General features: G+C 39.8%; 1 protein-coding gene across 2 annotated transcripts in view; it reads left to right on the top strand.

Annotated features, from left to right (window-relative positions):
* The first annotated feature begins 1,390 nt into the window (after positions 1-1,390).
* The window catches only part of LOC117295001 (RING finger protein 44-like), a 34,036-nt gene continuing 19,916 nt past the window's right edge, over positions 1,391-15,510 (top strand). For both annotated transcript variants that reach the window (XM_033777566.1, XM_033777565.1), the window contains exon 1: positions 1,391-2,350. In XM_033777566.1, the coding sequence (XP_033633457.1) occupies positions 2,297-2,350 (54 nt within the window). In that variant the 5' untranslated portion in view covers positions 1,391-2,296. The remainder of the gene's footprint in view (positions 2,351-15,510) is intronic.

Here is a 15,510-nt window from a genome sequence, read left to right as displayed (position 1 = left end):
TTGGATTCGGCTTCAAGCTCCATCCTCGTTTGAAGCCCTGAGTGCGTGATATCAAAACAACTGCAGGGCTAAGCTAGCCTGAGCCGAATCCAAACCTGAAGCCTTGGTTTTGAAAAGGACCATGTAGTATGCCTTTAAAACATAGAAATTAAAAAAGAGCCCTCAATTTGCCCGATAAATGGTCTTATTTACTGAAGGTGGAAAATGCTTTACCTGCACTTTTGTACATGCAAAGGTGTAACTAGTCCCTGGCCAGCTGCGATGATGGTAGTATATTTTGGTGTCACTGTCGGAGCAAGATTGAAGGCTAGATCTCCCAGGAGTGTAGAGAGGAATGAGTTAGCTGCTGAGGTACTGTGGGGGCTTTGTGGATGATTGGAGACTGCAATTGAAGGTGCGGAGGGCGGCTTTCAATTGAATCATTTGATGGATAGCATACAGGTTTTATGATAAGCTTCCAGCTTACAAGAGTTGAAAAAATAGAAATGGCCTGTCCGTTTTTCTTAAAGGCACTGGACATCTTTGGTAATATTGTCAAAGACCAGTATTCTTGCTTGGTGTATACCAACAAATGCATTTAAGATAAGGAATCTGTGAAAATTTGGACTCAATTGGTCGTAGAATTTGCAAGATATTAGTGAAAGAAAACACACCTTGTTCAGCAAATTAGTGTGTTTTCAGATGCATAATAAAAGGCTTCAGGCCTGAAGTCTTTTAATATTTGAGTGAGAAATTATGTTACTTGAGAGGGAGCTGTTTCTCACAATGTGTTGTACTATCAACAGCTCTCCATTGCTCGTTACCAAGTAAGTTTTTATGCTAACAACTATTTGAGTAATTACCAATAGTGTCCAGTGCCTTTAAAAGATATAACCTCATTTTAAAGACACTAGGCAATTAGTAATAGTTAAATGTTTTCAATGTACTTTTCTGTGTGAAGGACTCATTGTATTTATGTCATTTCTTTCAATGAAGCATGAATGAAGCAGGGCATCGTTAAACCTGACATTTTGGCTAATTGAAAGATTGTCTGGATGTTACAGAGTGCTTTGACATTCTTGTAAGTGCAAATTCTAACACATGTTTTTAAGTCTCTCCCTGGGCTTGTGGATTGTGTTTTGTTGTAATTAACCTGAATTTAAGGAATCTAGGCTGGGGTGATCTTAAAGTTCCTGTGGGTTTGTGAACTTCTTCAGTATTTACCATTGTCTCATGCAAGCTGTCTTTCTTATATTCGATAGTGGAAAATGGTGGAAAAAAACATCGTTTTACTTGACCTAGCTAGGTCAGTGCTAAGAATTGTCCAAAGCAGGGCAGGATTCAGTTGCTAAGCATTTAAGTAGATGCAGTATTGTGGTCACTTCCCAGCCCTACTTATTGGGCCCTTTTCTGTATGGCTTGATGATTTCTTCCCCATCGGATTCCTTTGAACACCCCTTCAAAGCTGAATGGACCGGCCTTACAGAGATTATCCCTGTTGGATGGCTTGTGTTCTGTGTGTACACACAGCAATAGCACTGACTGCAGTACAACAACACAAGCCTGTGTTGTATGCTGTACTGAGCATAGGCCCACAACACACTGTATCATATGGGGCATAAAGCATAGTGTGACCCTCACATTACTAAGCAGGTGGATTGTGTATGAGGAGTGTATGGTCCCCCACAGTTGTTATTTTGCCCATGGTGGTTCATAATGTTTTTTAGTGCTTCGGTGAACAACACTGCTCAATGATGGAGGCGACAACAACACTGCTATACCACAGCTAGCCACACCACTGAGCGCCTGGCATGCCATTCATTTTGTAGGGGTGCATTGTTGCCTACAGTCCAGGGGAATGAATACGAGTACAGTCAGCCCATAGGAATCTGTTTCCTGTGTGACTAGTGGAGAGAGAGCCCGATAGTGATAACCCGTTGACCGTGTGTGATGTGGAGACCAGAGAACCTTATACAGCAGAGCAAGCTGCACTAGTCATCATAGCACAGCGACTACCATCACAACATCACTGTACTGCCACAGAGCAAGTTGCTTTTGTACACATTTGTGTACTATGTATACACTCCAAATCAAAACAATTGTTTTGGAAAGACACACATCTATGTGTTTGCTGTGAAACTTAATCTGGACATTCCCCCCCCCCCTTGATTGACTCCCATTCTACATACAACTCCAGCGAAGGACAACCTGTTTATTATCATGCACTCCACTTGATATGTGAAAACTGTAGTGTTATATAAAGACTGGTGTGTGGATAAACCGAGTTTGGCGAGATACACTTTAGAGGTGTACCCATATGAAACAGGGACAGCCATCGAGCAAATCACAGGGGCATACTGCACGTACGCAGGTGAGTAGTACGCGAGCCGGAAAAACTCTTTTTAAAACTTGATATATCTGATTACATTTATGAGTAACTCTGCATAAAATATACGTCTGTTTACTTGAAGTGAAGAAAACTGAACTTTTGCAAACAGAACGTAGAATTTGAGATGCAATCTTTTGCAAGGTATAACGAGAAAGCAAGCATGTGAAATGTAAACAAAACACTTTTCACACTTGTTTTTGTAAAATTTCATTTGCAAGGGATAAGTACATAGTGCATTCAACAGCTGTGTCCTCCGGCACAGATGTGCTTAGTCCGAGGTCTGGTTATGGTCTGACCATAGAGAAACCTTTCTCTATGGTCTGAGTATTCAATATTGATCCGAGTTTTCTGGCAAGATTCAGGTCCAGAACTGTCCAGTTTTCTATGTTTCTATGTTTGCTATTCTTGAAACATACAGTAATGTGGATCTTTACTTGCACCACAAATATTGCTATTAATTACCATGATAGCGAAACGAACCTCATGCATGTCATGGCTCAAGGAGTAAAGAGCCACAACAAACCTCAATCCATACCTGTACAACACATTAGGTCAGTGTTTATAATATTAGAACTGAAACCTCAGGAGTCAATACCAAGAACATTGGAGGAACGCGGTAAATATCTTACACTACAGCAGTTAAGCTGAGAGCTCCTCGACATGGCCAAGTCCCTTGTCACCAAATTGTGCTGTAAAAATGAATCAAACCAACCTACACGTAGATGGAGTCTTCTCTACATATCTAAAAAGTTGTCAGTTCAATTATTCATACATTTGTGCATTAAAAATGCAAAGAGAAGCTTGTGAAAATCAGAAGTTGACCTCACAATGTGAAAAATAGAGTGTCAATGAATTTATGCAGGTGGTGGACACATTACTACAACTTTGCTGCAAATGTAATTTTGTGACTATATATAAGTAACGCCGGCAGGAGTCCGTTTTGTCCTGTGTGTGCCTCTGTCTCTCTCTCTCAAACCTTGCAGGAAGTTGAGTTTTTCAATCATGACAAAGTACACAGTCATGACAGTGTCTGAATGGATCCTATGTTATATTTATCATATATGTGGAGTATTAATGGATAATACATACATTGTTTGGCATTTCTGAGGGTGGGAATTTCTGTACATTTTGTGTTTCTCATCTGGGACCATTAATTTCTATCTAAAGACATGGCTAATATTGTAGAGATTTAGTCAACAAAAATTCTTGTAAATTCTTGCTCTAAGGACGATTTAAAAATTAGGTTTTGTTTTTAAAAGATAAATAAGTTTTAACAATGAAAAACTTTATATTGAGTTGAAATAAGACTGTATGGAATTAGTGACTGTGGCTATAGTCAAAACTGTTGCCAGGGTTACAACTGTTGCAGAGTGTATCACTAGGGATGTCCTCTACTATGCAAGATGACAAAGCATACAAGCCGTAGCCACCAATGAGGCCATGGCTTTAGTCAGATCTTGCGCCGTTTGCAGCTGTTGCCAATTTAGAATTAATATAATAATAACAATCAGGACATAGCATCTTCTTCCAGAGGATGCAAAGCATTGGAATGGAAAGCAAGTGCCAGAAAGCATGGTTTGCTCTCATTCTCAAAGGGGGATTGATTTCATAGGTAAATATGCATACCGTGAAATTTGTTTCCGACCTACAGGGTGTTGTTTATAGTGAAAACAAAACTTGTTCAAATGATGTAACTAAGTACTTGTATATAAACCTCTTGCAGTCACTCTGTATGTTAGAGTTAACTTGTATTTATGAATGCAAGTTAGTGTTCAGTGTAATAGTGCACGGCACATCGACAAAGTGACCAGCTCCCAATAAAACTTGTCGAACAAGAATTATTGCAGGGCAATTTGATTTCTGCGAGGCGGCACTTACGATAAAATTGGGTTGTCTTGGATTCTCTCTCCCTCTCTCCCCTTGTTACAGTTTCCTCAGGACTTGAAGACGTCAGGGGGTATGCTAGTAATGCCAAACTGTTTATAAAATGTTGTTTGGTAAGCATAATATATAACCCTGAAGCGCTACGTTTGTGTATTGCCGTCTAGATGGAAACGGGCCTCTGATTTTTGTGTATTTGAAACAGTCTGATAACACTGTCTTTAACTGGTAGGCATTATTGCATCGTTTTATTGGGTGGACTTCCATTGTGTTTAACCTTAGAGCAAGAACCAGAGTATGTACTCGGACATGCTTAACTCACATTTGAATACAAATTGGATTTAGGGGTGAGTGGGGTACATTAGAATAGAAATAGGGGTTTGTTAGTAGGGGGAAATGTAGGGGTACCTCTACTTTTTTTGTCTATTCCTCTCAACCCTGCAACGTGTTGTGGGCGCAGATGCCCTTTTGATTAAAAAAAATGATTGTAACGCCCTCAAAGTGTACCCTTATCTTTTTGTGTTGAATGCATGCAGCCATTGAGTTTAAATGCCAGTTCTATCTCCGTCATGTTGGTACATATACTCTCTGTACCTGTGCAGGACTGTATTGTATGATAAACAGCGAATGGAACTTAGAGTTTGTATTGAGTGTATACTTACGCAATATTGAGGTCATGCCGAATATCCTAATGTATGGGCTTACATACACTCGTACTTACACAAGCTCATACTCTCATGTAAGTATGTGAAATACAAGACTGACACTGGGGGCAAGTACAACAATCTGCCCCCATGCCCTCTTGAGCTTTTGAGGCCTACCATGACCTACTTGTATGCTTGTTGGACTAAAAATAGCCACCAAACAGGTTTAAAGGGTACTTACAGCGGAATACGACCACAATAGATGAAATAAAAATTGAAAAAAAAAAATTCTTTGTTAATAGCCCAACTGCACGAAACTGCTGTATTGGAAAGAAAGAAATATGATACATACAATTATAGGGAGCTTGTGCCAAAACATGCTAAAGAAAAAAGGGCTTCAATGTCAAATCCAGTAGATAGAGTCCTTTATATGAATCCCCCAAAAAGGAAAAAATAGCCTTCTCTTCAATTTGTTGTCTAAATCTCAAAATGTTTGTTGGTGTCACACCTTAAATATACCATCTGCTAATTTTTGTACTGAGAGTGGGTAGTTAATTTCTGAATTTTGATGATATTCTTGCAAAGTAAATTGAATTTGACATTTTGACTTAGTAATGTTCTTATACATAGTACCTCTTTGTTTTTGCTGTTCGATGACTTCCAATTTCGTTCTGAAAAGAGTATAAAATTTGATGACATTTTACACTGTTTTAGCTTGAGAACAGAACATTTTAAATGTTTTTCCACTATTATGAGAACTATATTTATTGGAAAATCAGTGCATCACCAAACTGAATTTGACCATGGAACCCCTCTTTAATTAAAGACATTGGACACTATTGGTAATTGTCAAAGACCAGTCTTCTCACTTGGTGTATCTCAACATATGCACAAAATAACAAACCTGTGAACATTTGAGCTCAATTGGTTGTCGAAGTTGCGAGATAATAATGAAAGAAAAAAAAACCCAATTGTCACACGAAGTTGTGTGCTTCTAAATGCTTGATTTTGAGACCTCAATTTCTAAATCTGAGGTCTCAAAATCAAATTCGTGGAAAATTATTTCTTTCCCAAAAACTACTTTACGTTTCTCACAATGTTGAATACCACCAACCTCTCTCCATTGCTCATTAACAAGTAAGGTTTTATGCTAATAATTATTTTGAGTAATTATCAATAGTGTCCACTGCCTTTAATTAAGCCACGACTGACTCCCATACAAAGGTACATACACATTCTGTGCTACTATGTACACAAGGTAAAATCCTTGCTCATATAGGGCCATGTCACAGGAGCCCTATTGAAGGTGACCCTCTCCAGGCAATCTCTTCGCCTTTTCCGATAATTCAGCCGCACTATAGAAATATTTCTCTGGTCCATGTTCCTTTTGCATGCTGAAATAAGGCCATGTAAAGAAATAATGCCCTGTGTGACAAGAATAAGCTCTTATGGTGAAGAAAGGGATGCATTGAGCTGCCACCTCTCTTGGCCCCATACACAGCTCAGTCAGTGTGAGACCCAGTGCAACAGATGTGAAATTCTCACCAGGGGCATATCAGGGTCAGTGGTCAGATGAATGTGGAAGGTACTGCTAGTAAGTAGTAGTACTACTGCAAGAGGATGCAGGGTTTACCATGGGTTTACTAAAGTACTCAGTGTGCATTGTACATAATGACCCTTTATACTTAAAGAGTTTGCCTGGTTGTGTGTGTTTGTAAATCAATATTCACTGTGCAGCCTTAGTTTTAATTTACACAGTGTGAATCCACTAGGGCCTAATTTCATAGAGCTGCAAAAAAATAATGAGCTAAGCACAACAAAACTCTGCTTTCTGGTGGGTGTGGGGGGGGGGGGGTGGATAGTTAGAGGAAATGATGTTCTAGACCCAGTTTTCAAAAACCAGTCATACAACATAGTACTGAACGTGATACGGTATTGATGTAGAGTTTAGTCACACCAGGGTTTCATGGAGTGGTTCAGGCACTCAAGGCCCAGTCGGCCACTTCCACCACTTCCACTACAGAACCTAATGTGGCTGCAAAACCTTGCTGCAGAGAAACGCACACATTTATGAGGTCTCGGCTCTTTGCCAGGCTAGGTGAATCAGCCATGAGCATATTGTGTCCACTTTACACCGTGCAGAGTTTTTACCTTTGTCATAACAAATATATTGGCTCAGTTACTTCAAGTCTAGATGACATGTTCATATCCGCAATAATCGAAATGGCGTCGACAGCGAAATGGCTGTTAATCAGAAGAAAGAAAAAACAATGCTCAAATGAAAGTCTGCTCAACTCATGATTGATAAAAAATTTGAGCATTTACTCTAAATTTGAAAACACATTCACTTTCATTTGATAAAGCTGCTGATTATCCATCTGTAGAATACATGTACCATGTCATGGCATAATCCTTTGGTCTTTAGAGTAGAGTTTCATCCAATATTGAACCCAATAGACCCCTTGCATTAGCCCTCATTGCTGATGAATTGTCATGCGTGTAAGGCTATCATTGGCTGAGAGTACGCAGCGCGTACACAAGTGCCCTTTTCCATTGTTTGTTATCAAAGATGGCAGTCAATGACGTCTTGTGCAATCCATTTACCAAACAAGACAATCTTTAAAATAGAGGAATTTCATTTGAACCCAGTTTTGCTTTGAAACCAGCGCCCTCTGTAGTGTAACAGAGCCAATTTGTTTGCAACATAGCAAAAGTCCTGTCAAACCGTGTCCATTTTATTTATAATCATCCAATTAACTGTGGCGGCACAATCCTGGTAAGCCAACAAAATTGCAAAAACAAAAAAAACACCTCAAAACGCCTTAATTCTTATGCGATATCATTCTTTCTACAAGGTGATAATTAGAGGCATTACCTCTTCCCTCTCTTGAAGAAACGCGCATCAGAGAGAGTTAAATCGCAGGATGATTGATATCCAAATTAATAATGCAGTCTGGTCGATCAGTCAAGTTGTAAATGTACTTGTCCGCAAAAGCTTCATCGATTCATCGTTTTGTAATTTAAATTTAGGGACAGTGATTTAGTGTCATGAAAACATGCACAAAAAGAAGGTTAACACTTATGTCCAGGATGCAAACATTTCAGACGTAGAGAAACTTTCTGTGCATATATATGTACAAGTAGGTCTATACTAATAATAATATGAATATTGTCACCTCCCAATCCCTTCCAAACACACATCCTCTAAAAATCTGGTTTAGTGGTTTATCATTGATCAGCAGTCAAACAGACACTACCAGTGTACACAGCCTTTGTCTTAACCATAATGATTAATGAGGATGGTCATGGCTGTATTACTGGAGTAGAACCATCCGCGTGTTGTAGCCTATGTAACCCAATATCTAACTTTACCGGGAAATGGTTATAACATATGACACGCTGAGTGTAATAAACTCAAACTTGTAATAGTACCCGGCAGTCATCCGGAGATAGTTTTCCCTCCATTATTTTCTTGTAATATTTGTTGTTTATTAATATTATAAACAATTTTTTTTTAGTGTCAGCTTAGAAATGTACTTCAAGCGATTCTGGGAGATCACATTTTTTTAGATTAAAATAGGGCACCATATAAAGTTCAAAGTCCTTGACGCTTTTATCTTTCCAAGTTGTAATTATATCAAATTTTCATAAGTGAATTTAATTGCAATAGCATAACTTGAAAACACAAATAGTCTGGACAAATGTTGCTCTCTGCTGATGTCGTTTAGGCAAAGTTGTTTGTCGGGTGTTTTGGAACTTATTCTGGTTGTGTTTGCTTTTGGGAAATCAGCCGTCCGATTAATGGTTGAGCTCTCGAAAACAACTGTGAGCAGGATGTTGCTTTTGTTTGACATTTCACTTTAGACGTTTGTGCATGAACTGTTTTTTTGTTTGTATGGACTCTTTGGGGAAAAGGCTGAAGGCTTCAGGTCAAAATATTATCTTTCAGAAAGTTAAAGAAAGGTTGCCGGCATGACAGAGTTGTCCCAAGTACTGAGCCTAAATAAAACCTTTTGAAAAGTAGAATCTAATAAAAGATGACAGTATTTACTTGATACATGGGGAAGAACCCTGATTTTTCAAGTCCCTGACTGCTTTTCAAATATCCAACATAAATGTTACAGATGCCTGTTTATAGTTATGCACTTTTCCGGGATGCCTGTGTCATCAGATCCATGAATTGTTCCCAGCATTTCTGTTTTCTTTGCAATTCCTGTCCATAAAGTTGGCTCTGATTTCTTTTTCCTGTTTCTGGAAGGAGAGATGGCAAGGTAAGGTATACAAACTGCAAGACGTAAACTTTTTTATAGTCCTGTTTTATGTGCCCCTTTAATATTTGTCCAGTTCAAAATTGACATACTGCCATAATCTTACTTGTATGGCAAATGAACATTTACATTTGAAACAAATACAACTCAGTGATCCCTTTAAAGAGGAACGAAGCCTACATGTAGGCTCTTTTCAGTGACTAGCTGGTGGGACCGGAGATCTTGTCACTTCACTAGCCCTTCAACTTTTTTTTACTGTCTCGTACCTCGAGGTTGTCTTTGCAGGTTACTATTTGTACGGAACTAAGTACGGAATTTCAAATCACAACCGAATGCTTTGTGCATGGAGTGGATTACAAAGTAGCTTTGGGTAGCAACGAAGTAACCAGCCGAACCACTCGGACTGAATTTTGATCATTTTTCAAACAGTTTAACTGGCATTTCGCCAGTGAAGTTGATGGCAAAATACCAGTTAACATTTCTGAGGACCTGTCAAAGTTCAGTCCAGGTAGACTTAGCTAAAACTTAACTAGCCAAGAGAGAAACACAAGTTACAGGGAAACTTTTCCTGAAATAAAAAGGGCTTGTCCAATTTAACGGCTCTGTTTGCCATGGATTTCTGTGCGTACGCATTTCAGCCCTGAAAAGATTGTGCAAGTCTTGTTCATATTCAAAAATTAGGAGCCCTTAAAGTGGCCGAGATTGTTTCATTCACGTTTTAAAACAATTTACGTGGAACCAAAGTCGGACCAAAGATGTTCAAAAGGACCAGTGGCTTGTCATTTTAGTAGTTTTGTCACTAGTCACATATTCAATAGGGATGTTTTTCAATGCCGAAGTTACCAGCTGGATCACTGAATTTTGACTGGCCCTATAGTGTTTTAACTGGCATTGGCCAGCAGAATGCTGTTTCAAATACATGTGAGACTAGCTTGGTCTCTAAAGACATGAGCTGTTGTGTAACTTCTTATAATGCTAGGAAAATGTCCTTGTGTTGTGGGACAGCACTGTTGATCATAATGAAATGGATCACCAGCTGGTCAGTCATTTCCAGATTGAACCTGGAAATAACAACTTTTCTTTGGGCATATTTATTAATCACATCATCATGGAAGTTTCCATCAGTAGGACGTTCAGATAAATATGATAGATTTCCTCTTCCACCAAAGTTGATGTTTTAAATTCACTCCCAACCGAAAATTTTGTTGGTTTATTTACATGGGGCATTTTGTCTATGGTCAAACAGGAAATCTTGTTAATATAATAATTTGAAATGTTGATGCCCAATCAAGAATAGATCTAAGGTTTTGAATTGAGGTTCTAGAAAGTCGAGAAGAAGACAATGTTTAGCTTGCTGTGGACTTTACAACAAACACTTCAGGATGTATTTGTTGTATTATGTTACACTATGTACAATAAAATGTGCCAACTGTAGGTAACATAAACAAATTCTTTCAGATTCTCCATGATGAATCAGTATCATCTGATTCTGTGAAGCGTTGAATTCTCAATTTTTTTACTTTACAAGAACTTCACTGACAATCAATGAAACCTTCCCACACCCACAACCATTTTGATTAAAAATGTAGGAGAGGCTTTACCCAGAAATATCCTAAATTGAGACTCCCACCGCTAATCCCTGTTATTGTACCCTTCTCACTCAAGTATTGTACTCGGGAACCAGGCTACTGTCCAAGGATACACGTACATGTACATACAGTGTATACAGTAGATGTACACACCTCATTTCATTTTTACGTAGAAACCCTGACAAAGGTTATGCTAAGTAGTAGTCTTAATCACATCCGCTCGGGTGTGTGTATGTGTGCTGTAGAGAGAGTTACACATGAAGGGTTAGAACGAGTCTCTGCTGCGCAAGTATTAGATTGTGTGTCACTGTGACGGGTGTCCGTACCCTCCAACACAAAGGACTGAAGGAGGGAATGAGTGTGCAGGCTTGCAGGAATTAGGAATAAATAAACAACAGAATGAAAAAAAAAGTGGTGGGGGGGGGGGGGGTTGGTTAGGTACCAGCACCAGCATTGGGGTACTCTTGTGTTGTCATAGTTGGAAGATTACTTGATGTCGTCACAATGAACAGGAAAACCGGAAACACATTGTGATATCGCACATGTCAGTGTTCTTTTGTGTCCCCCCCAAAAAAACTTGTGCCCTGCGGCCTGCAGTGGCTTTTGCGTTGATGGAACAATAGTAGTTTGATGGAATGCAGAGGTCTTGTGTTTTTGTGTTCCCCCCACTGCACGTGGTCTGTTCAACCTATGTTAGTGGTGTATGAACACAGGAAGTTGTGAAGTGTTGTTCCTTGTGGATTGTCTTGTTGGTGCCACCCCAACCTTGACCGTTGTCATTGAGGATAACTGGATGTATGAGAGGAACGCCACATGAATGTTTTTCTTGTGTAGAATATTTGGTGAAGAAATCTTGGTGAGTTTGTGTTGAAATACCCCTGTGGGTATTGTTCATTTACAGCAAACCTTAACTTAAAAAGCAAGTTCCACTCTGCGGAAGCTTCGCTCGTACGCAGACAGTCATACAAATACAAACATTAGACGACATTCCTTTGTGTTCCAACATGTGGCACAGACTATTGTACTGTGTACAAGTAAAGAGAATCACTAAATACTTTTTTTTTTTGTATCTTGTGTTGTATTTTGGCTTCTGTCTCTCCAGAACTGTTGGAGAAACTGTCCAAGAAAACTTATGTTAAAAAGTTGTGAACTTTACTGAATCAAATTATAAGTCATAAAAAAAAAATTGTACATGGGGTTTACAAAAAGGTCTGAACAGTACAAAAGGTTAAAAAGTTATGCTGTTTTGATTTTATTGGCAGTAATTTTGGGGGTAATAACAAGAAAACAAAATTTACAAAATTGCTCAACATTACTAAAAGTGAACCTTTAATCTGCCACTTGTTCTTTTGAAAAGAAAATGTGATGAACAGGTACATGAGCATTATTGGACAAGGCATACTACATGTTAACAACAAATAGTACTTTGCTCTGTCTACAATTAGCGAATAATTTTTATGAACAAGCATGCACAGTCCATGTAGCGCCTGCCATCATAAATTATTCTAATTAAAGTCAGTGATGCAACTTGGATAGTGCGTTTACACCATGACGATACACTGTGCTGGCTCATGTCTTATGTTATGACTTCATTATGATGATGTAGGCTTACCTACCTTTACATGTAGTAGTAGGCTACGGGTTATGATGTGTGGTGAAAATGTGAAAATCGGACATTGTGATATATGATCAGTGTTAGACCTTTTGCATTGACATCACCACGCTGCCTACTTAGAGGTATACAAAAATGCAACAATAGAAAACACATATTTCTATGTGCGGCGCACGGGATGGGCCAATTAGCAACCCTCTATTTGAAGTTATGTAGTTTCAGAGAAAGTGGTTTCGTTTTTCTGCCAAGAAACCTAAAGTTGAGAAAGGCTTTATGCATGAAGTTTCACCCAGCATATGAAAACCACAAGTCTATGCAATGTGGGTTGTTTTTCTTTCAGATTTTCCTGCAGTTTTGATTTAGCCCATATTTTAACAGGTTTAATTGTTATTTTATGCACATGTTAAGGGAGCACCAAGTGAGGATACTGGTCACATGTACAATACCAAAAGTATAGCATGCCTTTAACCCACAGAGACACAACCCTGTTTGCCAAGGTGAGCTATTTAATAGTGAAAAAAGGGCGACCAAATTCTCCTGGGGGTTTCAGGGGGATTCAAAATTGTTCTTGTGTGAAAAGGGATTTAGCAGGTGCTAATGGAAAGGATATTTTTTAGCTAAAGAAACCAAGGACAAGTGGGAGATCTTCTTGTGTACTTTGTGCCATGTTTGCCTTTAAAGCCAAACAAGACCCATACTTATCTTCTGCTGGCCATACTTTGTTGTTAACAACCCTTTTATCTTTGACTTAGAACCTGTGGTTTGGCTTGTTGGGTCATTGGGTCAATGTGTGGTCATTGGTTTATGGTTCCCTCCTGTGTTATTATAATTCTGATCATTCGTTTTTGGTGAAGGGGGGGGGGGGGGGGGTCCTTGCTCTATGGTCTGAGCTACATGTACCACCAGGAACATCCTGAGCCTCCAGGTGCCCTTTTTGCTCTTGAATATGTTAATGTGTGGACTTTGGGGGTTGTAAGGAATAACTGTTGAAATGGCCATTGGGTAATCCAGAGCTGGAATTGGGGGTTAAAATCCACAAGACCACAGAGCTTAGATGCTAAGTACAGGACTGGAATTTAATTTACAAGACCAGAATCATTATGAGGTGAACAAGCACTCAGAGAAGATTTGTCTTATGGCTTCATGTACACTTCTGAATAGAATTGAAATATATTATTCGTCAGACTCATAGCCACCATCTTTCACAATGGCTACAAATCAGTTATTTAGTGTCCACATTTGCCATACCCTCATTTTTCTGTTCACTGTAACACCGCGGTCAAAATCTGTAGCTTAGAGGTTTTTTGTCACGTCGTATTCACCATTCCTACCCGTAGATTCCAAACATTGATTACCACATCGAATTCTCTCCCCAGCCCACCTGGTTCCTGTGGATTGTCCTTGCCAGCCCAGTCCCCCTTTTGTTCCAAGGCTTTTTTATTTACTGATCCCGCTCGGGCATCATTACCGTCAGCTGGGGCTTGAAGAGCTGTGCGGGGCCGGGTATTGTCCATAGTACCACAGACAGTGAAGGGGAATCCATGGCCAACCTGTTAACGCTTTAATCTACCCTCATCCTTGGGGTTGGGTCCTTTCTCTATATGGGTTCTCAACCCCATCAGCATACTGACAAAGGTGGTGCCCCCTCAGCATTTGGTCAGTGAAGGGGTTTAATTAGCCTGTATCCCATTCTCTTGGCTTTGATATAATAGCCTGGATGGCCTCTGCGCCTGATGCCGAAGATCATGTTAAGAGGTACCTGCATACTATCTAGTTATTAATATCACGTAGCTGGCTCAGTGTGTGTCTAAATATTAATTAGACACTTTTTTAAAGAATCTTTTTTAACTGTATTTTCTGTGGTGACAACTTTTGCTGGTATGCACTCACTGGTGTTACCCTAAGCCCACTGGTGCCCAATTTTATACAGCTGTTTCAAAGCAGAAAAATTGTTAAATTTGTGTTGCTTAGCACAAATATGCTGGATACCAGTCGCAGATATATGTGACACAAGGTATTTTAGCTGGTAACCTTATTCTAGTAAGTGAAAGTGCTAAGCCACTTGTTGTGCTTAAGCAGCTCAATGTAATTTTGCCCTGGGTACAAATTGGGAAAGGAATTCAAATAATTATATTTGTTGAGTGGCTCCTTCTTTGGCATTTGTTAGATTTTTGGAAGAGGAAACAGGTCCCAGACTGGCATATTAGCTTGCATTTGTGTCCATGAATCATAGAGAGTTTTCTGAGCGTACTTGTACATCATGTACCAAAAAAAGGAGATCAATCTTTTGCGCCTTGCTAATATAGTCAATAATAGCTCCTTAAATCTGGTTGGATGACAACCCCATATAATGGACTGCACCTCTATAAGACTAAGAGATTGCCTCATCAGCCCTCTCTCTCCTCCCTTTTTTTTCCTTTCTTGTTTTTAACATGTACCTTCTAGCTAAGTTGCTCTCCCAGGCAATTGGAGATCCCAATCTTTCTTTACTGAGTGCAAGAATAAGATCAAACAAGCTTTGCTGGTTATACAATCTCTGATATTCTCTGTCATCGTGTGCCCCCCCCCCCCCCCCCAGGAGAACGCGGAGTAATTACTCACGCACCCCTCTAAGCCGTTAGACCGGCTGTCTTTTGGAGCTAACATTTTTCACAGTAGACTAAAGATCCATGCAGTATGCATGAGGTGAGATTGGGCCTCTCTCTCCCTCTCTCTCTCTTTCTCTCTCTCTCTGGTCCCCCAACCCTGTTTGCTGGTCGTCGTTGATGTCACCGTCGCCGGGCAAAGTCGGGGAGTAACTTCATCGTGACCGGGCATCTCAGGAAACAAGATCGTAGGGGGACAGTGGGAGGAAAAGAAGAAAAAATGCAATAAAGTGGAGCAGCATTGGCTGCATCATTTAGTAAGAGGAGAAAGCCCAAGGATTTGTACAGCCAGCCATCTCGTCGACACGATGGAGCCGAGATTCCTAAGGCTAATTGTATTAGCCACTCACTGCCGCACGACGCCTCAGATCTCCGTTGGGAGATGTTCACGCGTTTGTGTCCTCTCCTCACCTTCTTACAGACGGCGTACATGTGCGGCTTCTTTTTTACTCCGCAGCCTGTGTGGCGGGCGTATGAGTGACTCAACTGCATTGTCCTGTTGT

The sequence above is a fragment of the Asterias rubens genome, chromosome 9 (genome assembly GCF_902459465.1).
Source record: "Asterias rubens chromosome 9, eAstRub1.3, whole genome shotgun sequence".
NCBI classification, from domain to species: Eukaryota; Metazoa; Echinodermata; class Asteroidea; order Forcipulatida; family Asteriidae; genus Asterias; species Asterias rubens.
Note: the sequence above shows the minus strand (reverse complement) of the source record. Positions and strands in the feature narration are given on the sequence as shown.